At 46.1% G+C, this 24,971-nt stretch overlaps 2 protein-coding genes across 2 annotated transcripts; both read left to right on the top strand.

The window, feature by feature from the left end:
* Positions 1–72: 72 nt before the first annotated feature.
* Positions 73–2,880, top strand: LOC144170117 (prostaglandin reductase 2-like). Its single transcript, XM_077699692.1, has 2 exons — positions 73–887; positions 2,355–2,880. The coding sequence occupies exons 1-2, from the start codon at positions 135–137 to the stop codon at positions 2,721–2,723; spliced, it is 1,122 nt and encodes a 373-aa protein (XP_077555818.1). The 5' UTR covers positions 73–134; the 3' UTR covers positions 2,724–2,880.
* An 804-nt stretch (positions 2,881–3,684) lies between these two features.
* LOC144170116 (phosphatidylinositol phosphatase PTPRQ-like) lies at positions 3,685–24,896 on the top strand. The gene is made up of 9 exons (XM_077699691.1): positions 3,685–3,918; positions 9,421–9,802; positions 12,330–12,632; positions 15,850–16,149; positions 16,724–17,068; positions 18,348–18,629; positions 20,445–20,550; positions 23,316–23,371; positions 23,444–24,896. The coding sequence occupies exons 1-9, from the start codon at positions 3,829–3,831 to the stop codon at positions 23,473–23,475; spliced, it is 1,896 nt and encodes a 631-aa protein (XP_077555817.1). The 5' UTR covers positions 3,685–3,828; the 3' UTR covers positions 23,476–24,896.
* The last annotated feature ends 75 nt before the right edge of the window (positions 24,897–24,971 follow it).

The following is a 24,971-nucleotide window of genomic DNA, read 5'->3' as shown; positions in this document are numbered from 1 at the left end:
AAATAATAACTCAAGTATTTGTATGCAGCAATTTTATGAAATAAACTGCAAAGGCGGTAAAGCCAGGTAAAGCCAGTAAAGCATTTCAAAATGGCGGCGCCCAGAGTCGTCCGAGAACTCAGTTTTTCGTGAACATGGATAGTGGCCGTTGTCCCATATCAACCGCTTCCTCGTTCCGTGAGCAGTACGCCACGCCATCGGATATGTCAAACAAGCGAGTTGTCTTCAAGTCCCACCCGGGCGTTGACGCCGAACCGCAGCTGAGCAATTTCGCTATCGAGGACTGTGCCACTCCCCAAGACTTGATAGACGGAGAGGTGCTCATTCGGAATGCCTACCTGTCTATCGATCCTGCTTTGCGATGCCGGATGAATGAGAGCACCGGCGTGCATTACCTCACGCCGTGGATAATTGGTCGCACCGTTGAAGGTTTGGGAGGCATCGGTGTGGTAGAGAAATCTCAAAGCCCGGACCTTCAAAAGGGCGACGTTGTCTGCCGAGCTATGTCGTGGCCTTGGCAGCTGTACTTTAAGGCAACGGATGACTCCCTGCAGAAACTGGACGTCAAAGCTCTCGGTGGTGACGTATCGATCGTGCTAACGTGTCTGGGTCTCACAGGTCTCACAGCCTTGCTGGGCCTGCGCGAAAAAGGCGGCATCAAACCGTCTGCCAAGCAAACCTGCGTTGTGTCCGCAGCCGCCGGTGCCTGCGGATCTCTCGCGGGGCAGATATCAAAACTGGAAGGTTGTGCAAGAGTTGTCGGCATATGCGGCTCGGACGCCAAGTGCGACTTCTTGAAAAGTACGCTGAAATTCGACGCTGCCATTAATTACAAGACCCAAGACGTGGACAAGAAGCTGAAGGAGACGTGCCCCAATGGTGTACAGGTGCATCTAGTTTCATGATTTGAATTATTTTTAGTATCGTCCAGTGGCGTACATCATGGAGGGGTCAGGGGGGTCCGACACTCCGCCCCCATTGCACGAAATAATTTAAAACCAAAATTATATAAACAAAATGGCCGCCATGGCAAGATGCGTGACCCTCCCCCCCTGTGATTTTTCTGGATTTACGCCACTGGTATCGTCCATACATTGATTTCTCGTCTGGCAGTTCGCTTCACCGCTCTACGAACGCAAGAAATACGTGGAATACTTGCTCACGATTTCAGCACACAGGTGCGAAATATAATAGATTCCAGCGCAAACAAAACTGCGCGTGTTTTTGGCGGGCGCTCTTGACCCTGATGCTGACGTGGCGATAGAAGTTAATTTCCTTAGGCGCAACGGAGGCAGTCTGTTGAGAACAAATCGAACGAGTATTTTGATGTAACTTAGTACTGAAAAAAATTTAGTTATCTCATCGCGATTTATTTTTAGTAAAAGGGCTAATTTCGGTGAAATAAGTTTTTATGGTATCAATGCAGCCTATACTGCAGTAAACCGCTTTTCCCTTTGGTTTTAACGTTACTTCTGATTTCCACTGGTGCATGAGACATTGTGCACTTCGTGAACAGTGTGCACGCTACATCTTTCATGGTCGTTTTCATCGCGTCGCAATGGCCTTCAGCCTCCGACGCGCCGAGCGGCGCTTTTCGTATCACTTCGCTTGATTGGAGCTTCGCCGCTGCGGTACCACGTGACCAGGAGAATGCGAAATGGCGGCTTCGCCTGCGCCTTGCCTCCCGCGGTGGCTAAGTCGTCTGTGCGTGCGGTTCAGCGCAAGCGAACCTCGTGACTACGCAAGGGTATAGCGTATGATGTATGAAAACACTGCGCTGGCTGAGTTTCCAGGAATAAAAACTAGAAAAACACGTTGCTGCTTTACCCGCACTTGGTTCCTCAGTCTCGTCATGGATGGCGCGCCGGCTGGGCTGTCTGTGCGGGCCTTCTAGCTCAAACGGAAAGATGAACCATTCCAAGTTGCTAAGTCTCAGGCAAAAAAACTTTCACGAAACACTACGCGCATATCATTTGATTTCTCTCGTGATGACTGCGTTAAGAAGTGCTAAACCTGAGCCTTTTTTTTTTTTTTTTTTTTGTAGCGTGAGCTACACTGGCCGAGGTTGAGCGGTTTCACGTGGCTCCTGGAGAGCCGTGCTGCGCATGCGCGAGGAGCGGTGACGTCTCACGGCGCACAGCTGGCGTGCCGGAGTCGCCGTCGCGATTGGATTGGATCGGATTAAATTGGATTGGATTGGAAATCGTTTTAGCAGCAGTAAGCATGATAATCAGCAATCCTAGACAACCAGGAAACCTAAGAATAACCGGCTGAACTTTAGCTCAGGCTACGTATATCCTCCTGGCATAGCCAAGCTGAGCCACTGCTATTTTTTTTTTCTTCTCTGATCGCAGGTGTACTTTGACAACGTCGGTGGGCCCATCAGCGACTCCGTGATCCGGCACATGACGCCGAACTCGAACATCGTGCTCTGCGGTCAGATTGCGATGTACAACAAGAACGTGCGCTACCCGCCGCCTCTGCCCGAAGACGTTGACAAGATCGTCAAGGAGCGGCACATAGCGCGCGACCGCTTCCTGGTGATTCAGTACGAAGACAAGTTCGAGCAGTCGCTCGCCCAGCTTACGGCCTGGGTCAAGGCGGGAAAGCTGATCGTGCGCCAGACGGTGGAACGGGGTCTCGAGAACGCCCCGAAGGCCTTCATCAACATGATGAACGGCGGGAACATAGGCAAGCAAGTGGTCATCGTGAAAGACATCTAGCGCAACTATTAAGCGTGGACATCATTAGCTGCAGGTGGTTCGGAGAACCAGGCCGTGATAATATCAAACACGTAGCTTATCTGTGGATGCATGGTGACTGATACGGTGATTGTCTCTTCAAGGGTCCAATATAACCTGAAGCTTTTTTTTTTTTTTTTTACATCATATGCCATCGCACCCTACGGGGAGCTGAACTAAGCCATATAAAAAAAATATCTTTTTATTTCTGACTTGTATTTCTCTAGGGAGCGTCGCGTTGTAATCGCTTGCCGTTTTGTTTTAGGTGTTGTAGAGAAATTAGAGATTCCGTAAAATCCGTAGTTGAAGTTAGTTCGTGTCTCCAGGACTTTGACAATGTAGTCCGTGGACACGGAAGCAACGTTTGTGCTGCATTTGTTTCGATGTGTGAGTAGAATAGGCAGAATCTGATCTAGTTCGTTCATAATTCACTCGATTTACGGGTCAGCCGACAAAAACTAATGCTTCACGAAACCAGTGCGATGAGACGCAGCGTTGCCTGTCGTCGCACTTTTGCTGTCTGTCCATTTAATTTTATTCGTGTAGCATTTGTTCTTTGTAAGCTGACCCGTAAACCCAGTTGATGTCTGAGATGCTTGTGAAGTGATTTAAATTCTGTTGAGACAGCAGGTACACACGGCGGTTTTGTACTGTACGCCATATGCAAACACGAAAGAGGTGAGCGAAGGAGTGAAGCAAGCGCTGCCCCGTAACGTGAGTTGGTCGCGCCCGTCTGCTGAGGGAGGTTTAGACTAGCGCCAGCCAATCGGTCCCGCCAACTGAAACCGTTTGGTTCCTCCTCTCCAGATAAACGCCACCGGGCTTCGGTGGTGTCGAAGGTAAGCGCGAGGTAACCTGAACCACTCCAAAACACACGGTTTGCCAGAGAGAGAGATAGAGAGAGAGAGAGAACTCGGGCGCGATAAGTGCCTCCGCAGATAACGTATCCGTGGACTTCAGCACTGGTTGATGGGCGGATGACAAACGGCGCAGCGCCGCGAGCCCGAGCCGTTGTCGTTGCCGAATTAGAGAACTTACTCGCATTGGGAGCAGTTATTTACTGGACAGAGTTGGTGGTGCTGTCAAGATGACCGCCGGCGCGACGTGGACGAAGGATTTCCTATTGGTTGCCTTGTGCGCTCTGGTCGCTGCGGTGTCTGCGACTGACGGAACGCAGGTGAGCTGCTGCACCAAGAGCGCTAACCCCACGGCGTGGACAACTGGATCCTTGTCCAGACCTCAGAACTCTGAACCGAGAGTTTGCAGTTAGGGAACGTGCACAGAAAGAAGGCAGGAGTGAAACGGCTTGAAAAGCTTGAAGCAGAGTGAAGGCCGAAATATGGCGGTATCCGATTTCGTTAGTCTTGTTGTCCGGCTCGGTCGACAATCTCTGCATAGTGACAATAGGAGCGCCGAAGGGGACAATAGGTGCGGAGGGTAACACGTGGTGCCAATGTGATGCCAGTGCGCGTAGGCTTTGTCGGGTTCCATTGTTTCGGATGCTGGCAGGTATAGCTATAGCCGCGCCATACATTTCGATTGCGTATGCCACCGTCCGTACGTTGACCAGCTTTTGTCACAGGTGAAAAGGGTGCAGTTTTGCTGCGCCACAGTTGAAAGCGCTGTCGGTTCATTGATATCGGGCGCTTGTTAGGGAATTTTACTCCTACGCGCTTCCGGGCTGCCGGGCAAACGCTGAGGTGACTCTGCTTGTGTAACTCAACCGCAGCCTGCCGCGCTCGTCATTGTACTAGTATTCTATCATTTTAGTTCACTCTTCATTACTATAAGCCTATCCTTACGTCCTATACGTCAAGACAACAATTATAACAGTCGAACCCGTTCCTAACGAAAACGGACCAGATCACAAAATAGTTCTGTATGACCCACTATTTACACGGAAATATTCGGACCGATCGAATTAGGTAAGCGAAAATTCGGCTTCCACTATGGTAGATGTTCTTCAGGAGTATTTCGGTGTAAGATCATTACCGCTCCTAAGGCAACAATCATAGTGATTGTTGCCTTAGTAGCTCCCGACCCTATAGCTACCTCCATACTGCCAGCTGGCAGTATGGAAGTAGGGTCGGGAGCTAGGCCACAAAAATTTGCATCCTCCAAAAATTTGGTATTATCATCGATGTGGTCATGGAGGAAAGGAAAGCTCTATGCATGTGGTCAAAATTTTTCTACGGCGCGTCCTGGGGTGTAGCTCCGGCGCGGTAATTATCTAATTTGATAACCTCGGGCGAAAAAAAATTCGTACTCCGGGTTTTTTTATTGTTTGAGTCACAAACATTGATGCATGAAAGCATCGGATTTATTCATTGTTTTTATTGTTTGGGCATTACAGGGTGGAACTAAAAATAATAATAACGGCACCACGAAAAGAGCATCACAACTGATGATAATAGTAATAATTTTGAACTGCAGATAAACGCCGAAACTACCAGGCACGAGAGAAACTTAAAGAGCTGAAGTGAGGCCTAATAAATGTCACAATAACAATACCATTTCTTTTTTCTAATTTTGCGGGGGCCCACGTACGTACCCATCAAAAGTAGGAATGTATACCTGCATATATAACGTAGGTATATAATGTATCGTATACCATAAAAAAGACTATCTCATACTCCTAAAAATCAGTATACATATACCGGCTGGGAGTGCTTACGATGGAAGAAGCCATCTTTCAAACTATATGTGGGAATGAATGTGGCCTTAGGGAACTAAAGATTTTCAAAAAAAAAAAAAAAAAAAAACGTCTAGGAGGTATCATAAATGATACATTGCGAATTTCTGGGCAGTCGACAGGCCCAGGTGCGAGTGAAACAAGCCGAAAGATTGCGTATCTTATATGATACATTGGTCGACTAGGGTTAAATAAATGTGCACCTGTCGGGGCGCCTCATTGCACGATGTAACGCAGATGCCACTTGCAGCAATAGAATGGAATGTCCGGTACAGCATATGTGACGTACACGAACGGCGGCATATGCAGCGATAAAACGCCGTCGCAGACGAGGCAGATTTGTCGCATTCTTCCTGCTGCTTTTTGTCTGCGACAAGGCCATCAGCACCTGTGATAAAGGGCACGCATTAAATAACCCAGAAAGGACATAAGAACGTATCCGATATACTGTAGATGTAAAAACTAGAACCGCACCGCGATCGGTTTCTGGTCGCGGGTTCCATTCCCGGCCGCGGCGGCCGCTTTTCTGATGGAGGCGAAAGGCAAAAACGCCCGTGTGTACGAGATTTCGGCGCACGTTAAAGATCCCCAGGTGGTCAAAATTAATCCGGAGCCTTCCACTACGGCGCGCCTCATCGCCTGTGTTGCGTCGGCGCGTTAAACCCTACAATCAATCAATCAGCGATCGGTTTCTGCGGCCCAATATTTATGCCCATTAAGGGTCACTTCGAAAGTGCACTTTACATGACGAGAATGGACTTCTCCGTATACTTAAAGGTGCCACGAAGACAAATATCACTTTGTTCAATTTGAAAGGACGTACTAGAGCCAGTGTAGCTCCATTCCATCCACGAAAGACGTTTTCTTTTCTTTTTTTCTATAAACCACAAATTTTATGTTTCAAATTTCGCGCTACTGTGACGTATACATGAACACGAGTAGCGCAATATATGCAAGCACTACGAACAGTTCAAGTGATATACATGATACACTACAGGCCCCATTACAATCGCCTGCAGTCATGCTCCTTTGCGATGGCTTTGGTGCATCTTTGGTGGGAGGCCGCCCATCGCGCGCGCGTACTCACAGGATTCTGTAACGTCATAGAGAAAGTGCTGGAAAGTGTCTGGGATCTTCACTGCTTCATCTGTTTTCTCGAACATCTCGATTGTTTGTGCGATAAAATTAGTATCATTGTTATCGGAACAAAGCAGTCACTTTAATGAAACTTTTATTTTACCTTCATGGCTCCCTTAAAATTGAGCGACGATCACGTAGCGTGACGCCCGTTCTACAACTGGTGCGAATTTTCCTGCGAATTCGTTGCTGCCGCGCCATTCCTGCGGCAAGAAGATGCATTTTCGTTGCTGCTGTAAATAGTCAAATGTTTAGAACAACAGAACTTAATCAGTGAACGGCGCGCTTGACATTTGGCAGTTTCCGCAGCAATGAACATGTAGTAGATCTTTTTGCCGCACGGGCGGTGGCGCAGCAGCGAATTCGCAAGGAAATTCGCACCATGTGCGAACTTGATGCGAAATCTCGGCACAGCTATGGTGATTATTACGCGGTTATCTGTACAGCGACCGATTTCGCTAGGCGAATACAAGCACACGCATTTTATAGCCGCTCCAAGTCGGCTGCGGGAGCGAGCGATAGGGCCGCGTGACGTAGTAATTAACGTACTTGTACCGCCCCGGCTGAGAGGACCGAGCGCCACCACGTGACGTCAGATGTTGACGTGAACTGTGCCCCTCTCTCTCCCCATATCGCATTCCGCCCCCGCAGGTGTTATTTCGGGCGCAAGAGCGTAGCGAGAACGACGGAATCGTCTGCATCGGCGGACATATATATCTCCTTTGCATAAAACGTTTTCTCTAAGGCAACATATATATTTTCTGCTAGCAAACTCATAGCATCAAGATGCCCTGTAAAACAAACTGAGCCTGTTTACTTACCACGTGGATCCTGCCTGACAGCACAAATAATAATAAAAAAAAATTAAAGCAGTTCCACTCTACTTGAAAACTGTCAAATGCGGCACAGTGATTCGCCACTCAGGCTGTGGCGCCCTCTCTTGACCATTTTCAGTATCAACCTGGCGTTGATACTGAAAGTAGTCAACCCAAGGCGCCAGCCCCTGAAAAGGCCTATAAAGAGCTACTGGATTGTTTTCAGTAATGCGCTAATTCATGATTTTTTCTTTTTTTGTGTTATTGTGTACCTAATTTTGGCCTAGCAACAGCAGCCTCTCTGGCAACAGCATAGTGCAAAAATCACTCACAACACTTTGCATATGAGTAACGTGTGTATGTGTAGCGCAATAAGGTTGACATTGGTTTCGTAACACGGGGGGGCCCAGGATTGATTCTGACCAGGGGAAGCGGTGATCTTTTCGAAGCCTTTGTTCGGGTGCGCAACGGGGCATTAGACGTTATGCGTTACTACGGTGGCTATATACTGTGACCCCGGAAGAGCTACAGCAACAAACCAGGCCCCTAAAGTGCTCCGCTCTTAGAACTGTAATGATCAAGAAACAATGCAATTACAGCTGTGCTATGCTTTGTGGCCCTCGAAACCACCCATCATGCTTCACATGTTATGTACTATCGGCATCAAATGAAACGCGAACACGAAAATATGAACCGGGACGTGCAAAGTTGAAGAATACTGTTCGTAGAGTTCATGTTTGGAAATCCACTTTTCCCAACTCTGTTTTTGTAACTAAGCCACGCAGCATTTTGCCTTGCATGGAAAGAAGTCGCGCTATTTGTGTGTTCAGGTTCATATTTTTATGTTCGCGTTTCATTTGACGCCGACAGTACAGGTGGCTTTTTGGCAGTCTATGTATACTTGCTTTCGAAATTACCAACTGGTTGGTTTGCTTTTGATTGCTGATAGATAATGGTTTATTTACTTGCTGTAAAACATACACCCACATTTAAGAATGCCTGGGCACTCTTGGGCATAAGAAAATGTATACTGCTTTCTGTAATTCTGTGGTGCACTGCGCAGTATAGCTGCTAAGGTTTTCAAAAGTGGAAGCAGACTTGTATTGAAAGCCACATAAATTGTTAATTTAGCTGATTTTGCACCTGACCCCAAACTGGTGTTATCAAAACGGCAGTGCAAGTGGCCACGAACGACCCCGGCGGCTTTTGTGACTTGGATGTGCATTCGGCTACTGTATTGTGCCCAAATACTTCTTTCTCCGTGATTGTGGCATACGAGTTGTCCATGAGTTTGTGCAGGGAAGGGGTTTTTCATTTTTTCTGTTGTGGGGTACCATTTGGACCACAGAAAATCTCTGTGAGCTTTTACCTTTTCTGACCTGTGGTGTGCGCACACTTGGTGACAACAGCATACATTTGGCCACGCCGTTGTCTTATAATTCATTACATTGGGCGCTCACTGAAAGACCACTGATTCCGAAAATGGTGGCTTGCACAAATAGAACAATTCTGCGATTCAACCTGCCGTTTTGACACTGTTGCAAACTCTGAGCGTGGGTGTCTGTCTCCTTCACTCGCTATTAAATCACTGCTTATGTTTCACTTTAATATAAACACGACTCCTCATAATGTCTGTTAACTGTTAGCACTTGGGGTATTCTGTATATTTACATAGAATATTCAATTTACTTTTGATGCTTTGGTTCTAATGATGAGCGTTAAAAGATTTTTCACTGCTCTGCAGCATCTGTGATGTTGGATAAGAATTTGATTGTATTTTATTTGGTTTTGTGTCGGTGATTGGGCTTATTTATTCAGCCTATTAACCTGCAATATTGTGCATGCATGAGTCTGCAAGGAAAACCAATGATGATGATAATGATGATGATGACGATGACGTATGGTACAATTTTTTTGGCTCCCCCAGTCGAAAAACAGTTCCGACGCCTCTGATTACCATGATAATATGGTGAGTTTCAGCCCTTAATTAGCGCTGAATAACAGAAGGTATCTGCTTCCTCATTCCTTCTTCCAGCCACCATCTCCAGCGCAGCCAAACACTGCAGCGGAAAGCACGAACGGCACAGAGCCTTCTCCTTGGTGCAGAGGCCACGAGCCCACCTTCTCCATAAAGGCCGAGTCGCCGAGTACCCTAGAAGTGTGGTTAGGTGAGCCTGAGAGGGAGGACCAGTGGACGTGTGCCTGTGCCATCAACTCGCTGGTCGTCGCACCTCGGATGAAGGAGATCTCCTGCTCGAGGGAACGGGTTCGACCATCACCTTTCTGTCGTGCCAGCAATGCCACCAGCCTGAGTATCAACGGCCTCACCGCTGACACCAACTACACTGTCTGTGTGCGTTACCTCTGCCAGGGTGACAATGCAAGCGCGGTCGCCTGCCACGGTGCCAAGACTGCAGGTGTGTGCGAAGGTGCCAGGGTCTGTATGTGTGTTGTACAACACCTGCTGAGAGTTATGTGTGTGTGAATGTAGTTTCTTTAAGGAAAAGTATTTGGGAAACATGGCTGACTTGAGTCAGGTTAAGCTGGGCACTGGAGAGAATTTTTAAAGTACTAGGTTTCTTCGATTTGACTGCATTCGCTGAACTCGTTCAGGTAGTGCAACACTCCCCTCTTGGATTTTCAAGTGCAGCGCGTGGCGCTTGCACTTTTCTCTTTGATTTGCCAATGGTGCAGAGAGTGCAGGATGAGTTCACGGCTTTCCCTGCACTTCCCAGAGAGGTTGTGCAGAAGCAGATGACAAAAGTGCAGGACCAGTTCTGCAGTAGCGGCACCTGCACTGACCTGATCATGAGCTTATGAAGAAAGTGTAGGCCAAATTGAAGAGACCTGCTATTTGAGGCTGCATTGGGTTGTTAAGCTTTAGTTAATCATTTTACAATTTAGTAAGAGTCTAGTACTATAACTGGTGGCAGAAAAAATGTGGGGATAATTGCACATTCCAGGCTGTGAAGGTACATGGTTGGGCTGTCTTAGCACTACAACGTGACGGAATGTCCCCGGAGAATATTTAGTGGTAGAGATCGATGTTTGGGTGAGAAGGAGAAAGTTTTAGAACTTGAGGAAAGACAAAGAGAAAAGGAGAGGGGGAAAAAGAAAAACAGTTGGTCCTTGAATCTGCTTGCCTCATTGCAAATGTCATTTGAAAACAGCAGAGTTCGGCCGACCTTGCCCCGTAGCGCCTCCTTCTCTGGCCCCTTCCTACACCTCACGCTCTACCCCTCCCCTCTCCCTCCTCATATTTACCTTCCCCTGTCCCTCTCCCCTTTTCTCAATCCTACCTTTGCTCTTCTATATCCTCCCTCTTTTACGATTCGCCTCCCCTTCCCCACACCCACTATAATATCCCTACCCTCATGTTTCGCTCCTCTCTCCCTTGCATTCTCCTCCTCTCTGGTGCCTCTCTACTTCTCCAACCCTGTCTCATTCCTGCCTTCCCCTCCTCCTAGATCCCCTCCCTCAGATCCCCATTTCCCCCCTCCCTCCACCTTTTATCCCTTTCCAGAGCGAAGGCTGCCCGCTCATACATGGCTTCCTGAAATAGGGAACCACTCCCACTTCACCGGCAGTACTACTCTCTTCCGCCGTGTGTTCCACTATTCCCCTCTTCCCTACTCTCGTAACCATATTCTGTTCTACATCCTCCTCCCACTCCCCCGCCGCGGTGGCTCAGTGGCTAAGGCATTGTGCTGCTGAGCAAGGACGCGGGTTCGATCTCAGCCGCGGTGGCTGCTTTTCAGATGGAGATGAAAAGCGAAAATGCTCGTGTGTCGAGATTTTGGCGCACGTTAATTATCCCGAGGTGGTCAAAATTAATCTGGAGCTTTCTACTACAGCGCACCTCAAAGCCCAGGTGTAGATCCGGCATGTTAAACCACCAGAATCTGAAATTTTCATCGAACTCTATATCTCCCGTTCTGCCTCTCTCCCTTCTCCATTTCCCTGTCACATTAATTCCCTCCCCCCCCCCGACCCGTCCTCACGTTGTCCTTCACTATACTCCCCTTCAACACCGCCCATCTGCCTTCCTTCTCTCCTCCTTTCCTCTACATTTTCCACTTACCCATTCCTACTCATCCAGCTCCATTTCATCAAACCCCTCATTCCTCCAAAACTCTGCCCCCTACTGGTACACTTTTTCACCCTCTTCTCCTTCCTCTCCTTACCTCTTTTGCTACACTCCCCTCTTAGCCTTGTTGTGTGGCCTATGATTACAGACCCCAGTGCTGTTGCAACACAGTCATTTTTTGTCTGGACAAAAAATGAAAGTAATCAGAATTTCAAAAATGGGGGCAAAAAAAAAGCTCGTGATGTGCAATCGTTGTTTGAGGTTAAAGTTTGCACTGAATTTCGTTTACTATAGGTGGTATTTGTTGAAAAGTTAAGCTGACAATTTCTTCGCTTGGCAACGCTGGAAACGGCCACAGAAATGACCGATGCACCACGGACATGGCGCGGCTTGGGCCACTGCGCCCGCATGCAGAAGAAAAAAACACCGGTGTGCGTCGTATGCTCCATTTCAACCCGATTCTCAACGCTGGTGTCAACAGAGATGTTATTAATCGCACTCACAGTGGACACAAGGCAATACTTTGTGTTCGGCGGGCTAGAGCTTGCAATGTCCAACCCATATCATGCGCTTAGCACGGACAAGTACCGCCATCCCGAGGAGCCCGACGTAACCAGTGACGGTGCACTCACAGGTTGCCTGCAGGCGCGCCAGGCCAGTGAATACAAGCAATAGGCAGCATTCTGTTTAGTGTGTCCCGATGTAACCACAGCTCATTTTCGTCTTTGAAATGTACCGACACCACAAAGTCCTTGACATCCTCACTTCTGTTGTATCTGAACCGATTACAGTGAGAGTTCATAGTGTTATGAATATGTAGATGCAGTGGTCTCAACTGAAGGTTTCGTAATCCACAGGTGCAGGTCCAAGGAGTGAGCCAAAGTTCAAACTCATCGTGCACGCCACTGCTTCTAGCACTGGAGCAAACGTGAGCTGGGCAGCAACAGACCCTGCCGTCCAGCAGTTCACCGTGACCCTGTGGCGGATGGCCACCCATCGCAGCGGTGAACACGCTCCCGTCGACACGGTCAGGTCCAACAAGACCTGGTGCGACTTCAAGTCACTACAGCCGTACATGCTGTACAGGGCCGAAGTGAGCGCAGGCACGCCCAAGCTGGGGACAGTCTACAATGCGACCGTGTTCAGAACGCAGGCCGCAGGTGAGCTCCTCCATCACAATTGCCAACCACCGGGGTGGGGAAGATGAGAGTCACCAAATGATGCATCAGTTGTACAAGTATGCACCATGATGGTACAGAAGTGCAGGTGCTACACCTATAGGAAAAACGACATAACGGCAACTGATCAGCAGTTATCACTTGATGATAATAGTTCCAATTCTTCCTTTTTCAGAATGTTTGTGTTGATTTCAGAGTGTGCTTAACGTGAATCGCAGTAAGCTTTTTTTTTTATTGCAGTGCCTAGAGTTACGTCTGACGGAACCCAAAATTGAAAACTAGAGTTACGTCCGACAAAACTTTAAGCCAGTTTCTAGAGTTACGTCCGATGCAACACAAAATTGAAAACTAAAGTTACATCCGACAAGAGTCCTGGTCCAGCGGAACTTAGGCCAATGTTTTGAGTTACGTCCAACGTAACGTAAAGCACAAAAAATGTTTTTACAGCTAACGGCGCAAATTATCGTGACGCTCTATATGTGTATTCCATACGCAACATCGAGGTTCCTCGATTATCAGTCCCGGATCATCCGCGGACTGCCCGAGACGCGATCCAGTGTTCGATTTTCCCATGTATTCCTATGGGACTTCCGGTCCGAACGCAGTCCTCGGACTGCCCGCGGGCCGTTCAGGACTGGTAAATTGAGTGGGCCAATTATTGAAATGGTCGCTTGTACGATTCATGACGTCAAATTCGAAAACACAAATGTTGCTGCCTTACGGCCAAACTGGTTCGGAATCAGTAAATCATAGGTAACGTGTTCGACAGCGCCGGTTCCCCGTCGGTCAAGTGGCCAGGAGCGTGATATAAGCTTCCACACTACTGCAGAGATCTGGGTTCGAATCCCAGCTCTGTTGATGCAATTCTTTTTAAATTAAAAGATTCAAATTTTTCTGCACTAGTACATGTACACTCCTTCCCATATCAAACACATTCAAGCAAAGGAGAAGACGGGAATGAACAAAATAGAACCTCATTACATTTTTCATTAGTCAGCCAGATCAATTAACTAAAATTTATCGAAATTTTTCTTTTTTTCACTGAAGAAAAAAAGGACTAGGACATTCCCTTTATTACAGCGAACCAATTATTTACTATTAGGGGTAGGTTAACTGATCGATTAACATTCTGTATAATTGATTAATGCTTTAGCCACGATTAATTGTTTTAACCGGTTTAAGCTGGTGCGAAAACTCAATAATATTTCATCGACAACTCTTAGACTTTATGCACGAAGTCGACTTGTTCATGTACCTCTGAACTAGTGTATCTTCGTTCCACAGGGCAAAATTTTCATTGAAAACTCCAAATACACACAGCACAAAAAATGAGCGGGCAGTTACATATACCGTTTTGCCGTTGTATAAACTATTCCTGTAGTAAGCAAGGCGCGATTAATCGGCGCCATCTGCACTCATGGCGGGTGCTGATGTTCCCGATTCTAGAAACGTGTGTGTGACGAACGAGCTGATAAGCGTCTCACGCGCATCATGCGCCGTGACGATACCTCATCTGGAATGTGTGCGAATAAGCATATGAGCATATTGATCTTATTTCTGCTACTACATAATTATTTTTGGTCATTTGTTCTTCCAAACCAACACAACCGATAATCGATGCATAAAGCCAGCTGAGTAGTCGGGTTAAAATATTAACCGATGCCTAGCCCTATTAATTACATTTGTTAGAAGACTCTTGACCCATGTAAATTTGTTCTCGGCAAACTGCAGACGCTACAAACTGGCACTGCGCCCACTGCACGAGGTTCAATTTTGTTAATTCCCATCTTCTCCTTTGCTTGAATGCGTTGGATATGGAAAGAAGTGTACGTGGACAAGTGCAGAAAAATATGAATCCTTTAATTAAGAAAAAACTCCATCAACCCACCTGGGATTCGAACCTACATCGCTGCAGTAGCGTGGGCGCTTGTATCACGTTCCTGATCACTCGACCGATGGGAAGCCGGCGCTGTCGAACATGTTACCTATGATTTACTCATTCCGAACCGGTTTGGCCGTAAAGCAGCAGCATTTGTGTTTCCGAATTTGATGTCATTTATCGTACAAGCGACCATTTCAATAATGTTGCGTATAGATTACACATATAGAGCATCACAGTAGCTGCAGTTGTCGTTAGCTGTAAATTTTTTTTTTGTGCTTTACGTTACGCCGGATGTAACTCAAAACATTGGCCTAAAGTTCCATCGGACGTAACTCTAGTTTTCAATTCTGGGTTCCGTCAAACGTAACTCTAGAAACTGGCTTAATTAAAATTTCGTCGGATGTAACTCTAGTTTCCAATTTTGGGTTCCGTCGGACGTAACTCTAGACACTGCGTTTTTTTATTGTGAAGGCAGTCAAAACACTGACATCTGGAGCACAAGGTGCGTAACCTCGCTACAGGGCACTAGGAGTATATCTTCTGTGTAGTTCTTTATAGTCTTCATTTTGAGGATATGACACCTTGATTGCACCAATTCCAAAATGTAAGGGGGAATCGTGGCAGAATAGCAAGTGGCAGTTCTCTCTCAAATCATGACATGTGTCTAATGCCTTGTGCACAAACATCACCACCTCCCTTCATTGTGTCCATGTTGTCAATGCTGCGGCTGCACCAGCCACTTCCCACCAAATCTTTCCTTGAAAAGTCATTTTTGCAAAAAATGAACCAATTGAAGAAAAATATAAAAAGGCAATTGCAGGAACGGCATGGAAGGCAAAAAAAAAAGCAAGAAAGTTACTGTACACAGCATATTTACTAGGCATACAATTTTTATGCATCAGATGACTGTTTATGGGAAAGCAATTTAAATGAAATATTTTATATCGCTCAATAATTAAGAGACATGCTTGGCTCCAGCAAAGAATTTTCCCATCTGCATATCACAAGCACCTTATACTTACGGAATCTGTGGGTAACTTGGATGCCTTTCTACGAATCAGATTCACCAGCACCCCTGGCAAGAACAAGGAGCCCTTCACCATTTCTGTACTTACTATTGCACTCATCCACCTTGAGGACGACAAATTTAGGAATGTGATAAATTTCTCCCTTTATTTTCTGCCAGATACACCAAAATTTGCTGCCTTCGATGGTACATACTACTTTAGTCATCCACCAATGAGGCACGCATGCTTTACTGCGTAAGCTGTTTGGTTGTACAGCTCCTGAAATTCCCTGCATGTGTCCCCTCTCCAGCGCCACTGCCTCCTCAGAACCTAAGCCTGGTGGGAGCTGCGGGTCAGACGTGGATGGCGCTACAGTGGTCCCCACCGCCAGAGTCCCGGGGTCCCCTGTCCGGCTACACCGTCTTCTATGGGCCAGCAAGCGAGCACCAGAAGCGAAGCTCGCTTGAGACGAATGACACCTCGACCAACATCACACACCTGACGCCAAACACAGAATTCGAGGTGTACGTAAAGGCCTTTACCAAGCTGCCTGATGGCACAGAGGTGGCTAGCACTCCGGTTCGCATCGAGGTCAAGACAGCCATTGGAGGTAAGTGCTCATTTCATTGAAAGTTTTCGCCAAAAGACGAGAACCCTGCGCCCCGTTTGCTTGCAACCGGTGCCATATACAGCAAGCGTCTACAAGGAATGCAAAAATCTACATTCAAGCTTAAATGTCTGCATGACAGTACAGAACAATAAACAAAATACACACACTCATACATGTTGCCATACGTACATGCTGTCTGCATTGTTTTGAAAAGATGCAACGAGTGGACCCAGAAAGCTGCACATAACCATGTTCGTGTTTCTTTCCAGCCTCCGAATATGCACTTGTGTGAGCTCAAACTGCAATCAGCAATGGTGTGAGTGAAGAGGTGCCTTGCTGATGTAGAAAAGCGCACAGAAAGAAAAGAGTGAAAAGGAGTGGAGATGATCTTGTGCACTATGAAAGAGGTACAGACAGCATTAAAGGTTGCAGTGAGTCATATTGCTCTGCAATAGAGTGCGAAACCCCACTGAAAGAAATTCAAAAGAAGTAATTTGTGCTAAGTCATATAAAGTGCTATTCTACCTGTTTCAATGAAAATTTTGCATTCCAAGAGTGTTCTTGGCACGCGCAGCCCCATCCAAGATCCAAAGCCTTCATGTGGTGAGCCGTTCCAAGAGCTCGATCGTGGTGGGCTGGAGCGCACCCATCAAGGCCAACGGGCCCCTCGACGGCTACCTAGTGTACTGGTGCAACCGCAGCAATGGCAGCCCGGGCAACCTGGCCTCACTGGAGGCCGTCACCAACCACTCGGAGTGCCACACACTGCAACCAGGGAGGGACACGCGAGCCAACGTGGGCCCCCTGGTGCCCGAGTCGACATACGTGATTGCCGTGAGCGCCTTCAACCTGCAGGCCGACCGCCACAACAGGTTCGACGGCAGTCCTGAGACCATCACCGTGGAAACGCTGCCTGAAGGTACTATTTACATGCTCCGTTCGACTCTAAAGGGCATGCAGCCTCCAATTTTCATTGCATGCACGTCCTTGCGTATAAAGTGGCGAGGCATGGACTTCATTTCTTCTGGAGTTTTCTAGGCCAGCACAGGTGCACGTTTGCACATGAAAGTTCTGAACACGAGTAATTCTGAATCAAATTCAGAATGCAGTGCCCTTTGCATTCGATGCAGGTTACAGATTTGTTGAACGTTGTTCATTTGGTCTGGCCTCGTTGGCCATGTCAGTGCAAAGAGTAAAAACTTCAGGTAATTGCACCATCAATAAATGCAGCCTGCAGCAAACACATGCATGGGCCTACATTCCTACAACATACAGGTGCCATCATAATTGGAACAAGGGTTTGTAAATATCACAAAATAATGGTCTTACTGGCTTTATTACAGCCATTACCGGTTTACAGGAAGCTTTTTCTAATGGGGAGGAGTCCTTCAAATGCACACCGATGCAACCAGGCAGTTTCCGGAAGAAGAAATCTCTTAAAATTACGAAACTGTGTTCCAATTACTTATGATGGCAACTCTACATTCATAGCTAGCAATACAGCAGCATACAATTTGGGTCTGAAATGCACAGTGCTTATTATTATCCTGTGCAGTTGGGAGGTTCCACCGCAGAGGTCTCGTTTTAAGTGAGATTATGTGCTAATAGTCTCGTCACAAGCCGAAATAAGTCTGTAAATCACAGCGATTGACCATGCATGAGGGTTGCAGCGAAGCAGATTTGTTGGTTCAACCTTATATGGGCATGGAGTTATGAAAATAGTCTTTTCATAATTAGTATTGAACTATTTTCTTAATTATTACTACTATGAGTGCAACTGCAGTGGAGCAACCACTTTGGGTCTCCACAATGTAACAACTACACCCTGTGCCGTTGCAGTCATCATAGCGCATCCGAATAGTGAAACTTCGCGGTTAACTATTCAAGCAGTTCTGCATGCTTGTAACCCGCACCTCACTAACTGTGGTCATGAAACGCAAACAAAAAATGCTTCCCACACCATGCTTGTATTTTCATGCTCTTTTTTATTTTGAAAGTTCGTATGGATTCGCTGGTATCAAGTTTGGAGTTGCTAGGGGTCACTTCTTAGTTTTAAACGAGTCATTTAAAAATTTGCTTGTGCAGTAAGGAAAATTAAGTGCTATAACATCTCGTAATTCATAATGGTGCCTCTTACAACCTAGTGTAGTAACAATGGTCGTTGTTGTTATTCGCGTTTTAATCAACTCATCGTGCAGCGCCCCCTGCGTTGCGCGACCTGGACGTGCGCATGGTGAGCCCAGACTCGGTGGAGGTCAACTGGGAGGCGCCCGCCCGAGGAGTGGTGGGCTACCTGGTGGCCTGGTGCCAGAACCAGCGGTGCTCCGAGAAGATCGTCACGCCCACGCGACTCATCATTCACAACCTGCACGTCGACAGCGACTACAACGTGAGCGTGGTGCCCTTCCGCACCGACAGCCAGGGCAACAAGGTCTCCGGACCGCTCACTACGAAGCTTGTTACAGTCACCGACAACATTGGTATGCACTGCTTTGTCCTGCATTGTGCACCATGTCTACGCTTCGGCCCAGTGCCTCCTGTCTTGTGTGGTCTCTCTCTCATGCATCCCCCTACTGCAGAACAGAAAGGAGGGCATATTCAGGAGGTCCTAACTATCATGCACCAATATTTTAAATAAGGGCAATGGCGTTACTCAAAGGAAACCTAGTGCATAATGCTTGTAGTGCAGTGGAGTAGCCGCCAATATTTTTTTCATTAAAGGCCAACTGCACTCAAAATTTCGATCTCTTGAAAACCCTATTTCCGTATAGTCTGTTGAAAAAGAAAGCAACACACAAAATACAGCAGCTGAAATATGCGCATGGACGCCGCAAGTGCTCAGCAAAAATCGGCGATTTTGAAACCGAAACTGAGGAGAGTGCGGCCATTGCAGTGACGTTGCAACCGTCCAGCAAGCGGCCGGACGGTCACCAGGTCAGGCGCAAGTCTGCGCGCAAGCTCTACGCACGCACGGGGCAGCAAAAGGGTGAAGCGTGCGCAGCAGAGCTCGACCGGTTCTCAAGCTGCGTGGCTGGCTAGAGGAAGAAGACCCGTCGGCTGGAACGTCACAGGCGCGTCATGGCTGTTTACGCGATCCGCCGGCAGGGGCAGCATGGTCTGCAGTGGAGCTTTTTTGAACACTTTGGACTGATTAACGAGGTGTTTCACGGGGCTACCACTTGTGTCCCAGCTGATTTGGGGGTACAATTACTATACATTAACAATAAATTTGGTCGAGGTGAAATTTGAGGGCAGTTGGCCTTTAATCAGGTTCGAATTAGGTAGTTGTAATTATCTAATTTGAGAAGTACTGCTCCAATTAATAAAGTGTCAATGAGACACTTGTAGGTACCCATGAGAGGCACCTAACTGCGGTATTTTCAGGGAACTACTAATTGCCCTGTGTACAGTAATATGCCTGCAAGCAGATTTGCACACTCCACCAGATATTTTCAAGGGAATGCATAGGGAGGACAAAGTGGCAATAATGGTGGAGAATGTGTAGTGGAGGAAGGGGCGAAAGAGGACAGAGGGACGAGAATGATAGAGGCAGGAGAGCCATGGTTGGATTAGAGGAGGGAGGAGGGGAAAGAGGAAATAAAGGGTGGGTGAAGGGAATTTAGTTTATGAAGAAAAATATGCCACACAACCAGAATTGCACTGCTAGTGCAGACCTCACCACGTCAATCAGAATGATCGCAATGAGACCCCCTGTGTCGAAATGCCAAAAATTTGCCGAGTGCACATGGGCAACAATTTTTGTGGTAGCAGTTGTTCGCAACACTATACATGACCAGTGGAGGTAGAGTGGCAGCTTACCTCCAGTGGTCAAATAGGGGCAATGCCACCTTTTCATACCAAACACCCCCAATACAATGCCAATGTGGGTAAATCCAACAGACTATTTTCTGCCACAATTTTTTAATTAGGCCCAGATTTTGTGCTGTCTGACTTTTTACGGTCCACTTTGAACAATAGCTCGCCATGAAGCCAGTGCTACTTTCAACATAACATGCCCGGCTTCGCCAAGTGCATCTTGGTACGATACATTTACTTTTGAACAAGAAATAGCACTGCCAATGGTTATCACGTAATGGCCGGTGGTTCACACTTGAATGAAAAAATGCCAGCCTTCAAGTCACAGGAAGACGAGCTTAGGCACCAGGTACAGATAGAAGCCTCCAATAAAACTACTTTACTTTTAAAGGCTTCTGTGCTAGAGGGGACTCAAATTGGAAGTTTTTCTTAAATTTTGGCCAAATTAACGTTTTTTTTTTTTTTTTTTTTTTTTGCAGACACTGCACTGGCTGACCGCTACCTTGTTGGAACCATTGTCTGCTCAGTCATCATCGCCGGACTGGGCCTTATCGTGTTCGTATTTTGCCGAAAGAAGAAAGGAACGTAAGTGTGACAGCAACAGCTTGCCTTCGCTTAAGAAATCCTGCTACAGAAGTGAAACTCAAAGGCTTAACACAGAAGCTACTCGTTGACCAGGTTCAGCAGCCACCCAATGCGGAGAGAGTTTCTGCAAAGGAAAATTCGACATCCACCTGGATGCAGTCATACAGCTTTCTCAGAAAATTTAGCATTTGAAAGTTTTCTTTGCAGCCACATGGTTGCTTTCAAACGCATGTCCAATCCTTCTTTACTTTTTTATATGTGTTCCTAGTCCACATTGCCTCAGGAATTTCCGCTTTTAATGGCATGTGAGTGTGCTGTTTCCCTGTTTATTAGAGGAGCCATGAAGAGAAAATACAACTTTGTTTAAAGGATTCAGTATCTCACTCAGCTCCATTACAGCCACAAAAAAATGTTTTTTAACGAAAACAAAGCAAAAAGTATTTAAAAACTTTCAAATTTAGCGCCACAGTGACGTGTTATGAGCAAAAATGACGTCATACGGGCCAACAATAAAACATAATTTTCAGTGCGTTAACTGCATGTTAGCATTCAAGTGATGCGGTCAAATGGAACTAGAGGCCCCATTACAGACGTCCAGTCATGTCTCGTCGCGACGGGTCAGTTAGGCGGCCGCCAATCGCACAAACAAGGTTCCATGACATCATAGAAAAGTTGCGGGAAATGGGCTAGGGGGTCGCGACTGCTTCACACGTTTTCTTTAATATCTCCGTTATTTGTTTGAAGATTGCGATGATATTGGTATCATTGTTATCGGGACTAAGCAGTCTTTCTAATAAACCCAACTTGTGTTTTGTCTTCTTGGCTCCTTTAAGCATTCTGTTGGGGTATTTTTCATGCATTGTTCAATAATAACAAACTTTATTTCATGCAAACACAAAGTCTCTAGCAAAAATTTTGATACAAATTGTAGTATATGCGTATATTCTTATTGCCACTAATAGAACTATCAGTCCGTATTAGTCTATTAGGTCCATCAGTCTATTAGATCTATCAGTGTGTATTAGTCTATTAGGTCTATCAGTGTGTATTAGTCTGGTAGGTCTATCAGAGTATTAGTCTGATAGGTCTACCAGAGTGCACTAGTTCTATCAGAACCAGAGGCAAATACGAACAAAGCAATGAAACATGGCAGCACATTTTATTATCAGGGTACACAGGCAAATTCCTCTGGCTGACAGAAATCTGGCTGAATAATTTAACGATGCACAAATTCGTAACCTGATTAAGAACAAACGAATAAATTGCATTGCGAATCCACAAAATAGCAGCAGGATGCAATCAAAAAAGCTCAAGTCAAACCTGTATGGTCCAGTCATAGGTACACATTGAGCGCATTAATGGCCAATTGAACATCATTCCCATTGTGATGCGATTTCAAACGGAATTCACCCTTCTGCAACACGCGATTATAATGGAGTCTCTTCGTCATGAGGCATTCCCTAGAGAATGAACAAAGACATCCGAAGCGGCAAGGTAGCGGTTCAAAGCTGGGTCGGGCGGCGGCCCGGATCATATTTGTCAATGTTAGGCGGGCGTTAGACACATCGCCAACACTTCTCAATGACGTGATGCACACGCTTTCTTCGATGTTAGGCGAGGTGACAGGTCCAAGATGGGTCGCGCAGCAGCCTGGTTCATACTTGCCAAAGTTATGCGGGCATTAGACACATCTTCAACACTTCTCGATGACGCGACACTCACGTGTCTGATGTGAAATAAGTCTTCTTCCCTAACGTACATGCACACCAGCTGCACATTGTTGTTGTCGCCATATTGGCTACCCAACGAAGACCTGGGCGTAGCTTGGCTTGACTTCGCTGCAGTCTTGCCGGCTTAGATTTCTTGCTCTTCTTGCGGCCTCCTAGGTACAGCACTCTTAGCTCCTGTCAGCTCTCTTCATTTCTGATAGCAGCGCGTTTTTTAGGAGCGAAAGGAATCTTCCCTAACGTACATGCACACCAGCTGCACATTGTTGTTGTCGCCATATTGGCTACCCAACGAAGACCTGGGCGTAGCTTGGCTTGACTTCGCTGCAGTCTTGCCGGCTTAGATTTCTTGCTCTTCTTGCGGCCTCCTAGGTACAGCACTCTTAGCTCCCGTCAGCTCTCTTCATTTCTGATAGCAGCGCGTTTTTTAGGAGCGAAAGGAAAAAAAAATGCTGACCTATTTTGCATCATAATTTTGGTTAGAGATTTACGAAGATTTACCACTGAACAAAACCATAATATTATACCAAATAGTAATTATTGCTTAAAGGCCTTCATTTCAACCTTTTGTCTTGTGATTTCCGGGAATTAGGAAATTGGACTTTGTGGTTCCATTTGTATTAGTTTTTATTTAAACCAATACGTCTCTATTAGTTCATATTATACTCATACAAACTTAGAGCACTGAAGTCTATTAGCAGTCTATCAGATCTATTTGTATTTGCAAACTAATACAAACTAATAGGTTCTGATACATCTTATACATGAAACTTATACTGATACAAGTTTGTATAAGACTAATAAATGTCTTATACACCCAATACAAAAATGTGCAAGACTAATACAGGTTTATCAGAATTTTTGCTAGGGATAGCCAAAGATTCAAACAGTTATAATACTCTCCTCAATAGGAAACACTGTGGTGCGTGATATGAAGTGCTGCACTGCTGGCAGAACACAACATTGCCAAGGAATATATTGATGCCTCCGAGCTATGAATGGGGTACGATATGATCACTTCATCACTTAATTGTGCAGGGGTCCTCAGCTGTACAAGAGGATGAGTTCTTTGGAAAACGACGACGATGACATTGGTAAGTAACCCGCCGGCAGAGAGTGGCATTGCTGAAAACACGATTACAGCGTGCATTTATTGCTCTCTGCAGTGTTCATGAAGACAGTTCCAAGGAGAACGTAGGGCCACGGAGACATGTCTGCTGTGGGACTGTAGCATAAAATTCCTGGTGTCTGCATAGCTCACCCCGGATCTTCAGTCAGCAATGCTTTGCGGAAGAGGAAATGGTTTATATGAAAAAGCGAGTGGCATCATTGTGTGTACCGAGGCTACCACGTAGATGGGTGAAAAAAATTAAACTAGTTATTCGCAAAAAAGGTAGAGTGCTTTAACCAGAAATTCGTATTTTACTACTGACCACGCTTTCAGGAGCATGAAAATCACAAATATAAAATACACGAAACCGAGAAAAAAAGTTGAGCAAACTGGACTTTGACGCCAGCACGATTGAACGCATGTAAATAAGAAAAAAAAGGACAAGTTGCGCAGGCATCTATCTAGCGCCCGTTGCGCGGCGTATGCGTAAAAGCATTCGCTTGATGGGTTCGGCGGCCAGGATGATTGTCCAGAGGATCACCATAAAGACGCAGAAGCCTGCGATCAGATAGTAGAGGCCGTTGTACGAACCCTGTCGATCCTTGAAGTAGCCTGCGCAGAGAGCCAGTGCTTTCTCATGCATACGATATGCACTTTGTGCCGATCCTTATAGCTAGAGGTACACTAAAAGGTTGTGCCATTAAAAACTACATACTTAATGAATATGCATTCTGATGCTGAAGCCATATTTTATGAGCTTGATGGAAAGTCAGCAGAATCGAGGATTTCCTGATAAAGAAACGCTAAAGCCACAAACTAGGAATAACAACTTTAATTAAGGAAGATTTGTTAAAATAAGTTTCGTGAGTTGTGATTTAGCTTTAGCTCTAAACAAAAAGCAAGAAGGTGACAATGAGAGGCTGATGGGCATTGAGTTGTGAAAGTTAGGATTGAAAGGCGTATGGGCACCAGAGGACATTACTACAGGCCGAAAATCGGGTTCACCATCTCGGCCCCGATAACCATTTGCCTAAAGTACTGACATGAGGACTAGTTGGTTTGGGCGCTTTTTTAGTAACCAGTGCAAAATGACCCAAACTAACAGTGCATGCATGTTTTCCATCTTGCAGTTAGCGCAGTTTATGTTGTGCCACACTGGAAGATTTTTATTTGTCAAATACAGCGGCTTTCGCTGTGAGAGATGTATATTGTTGCAAGGATTTCATAAAGGTATCTACCAATGTCCGCAAAAACTACACCTAGGTTCAAACAGCCTCGTTCATTTTTCCGCTTCAATGTGTTATATCTATCCTGCGTATGTCACAGATTTATTTTACCCTGACACATCTAAAGAAACATATCTGTACGAAGTGATTCACCCAGCACTTTTCTATGAAAAGCAGGTTAGATGGGTGGACGCATTCATCATCTTGGTTTCTTGGGGAGATAACGTTCATGTTAATGTGTAACTTTTCGTACAATAAAGTGATTTGTTTATAAAATCCAAACCATTGTCTTATTCCATTCATTTTGCAATGTAATGAGATTTCGCTTATTGCTCATATTCCTTACCGTACCTCAAA

This window comes from Haemaphysalis longicornis, unplaced genomic scaffold (genome assembly GCF_048455015.1).
Source record: "Haemaphysalis longicornis isolate Haplotype H1 unplaced genomic scaffold, Haemaphysalis longicornis Haplotype H1 scaffold_2, whole genome shotgun sequence".
NCBI classification, from domain to species: Eukaryota; Metazoa; Arthropoda; class Arachnida; order Ixodida; family Ixodidae; genus Haemaphysalis; species Haemaphysalis longicornis.
This window is presented reverse-complemented; position numbering and strand designations above follow the sequence as displayed.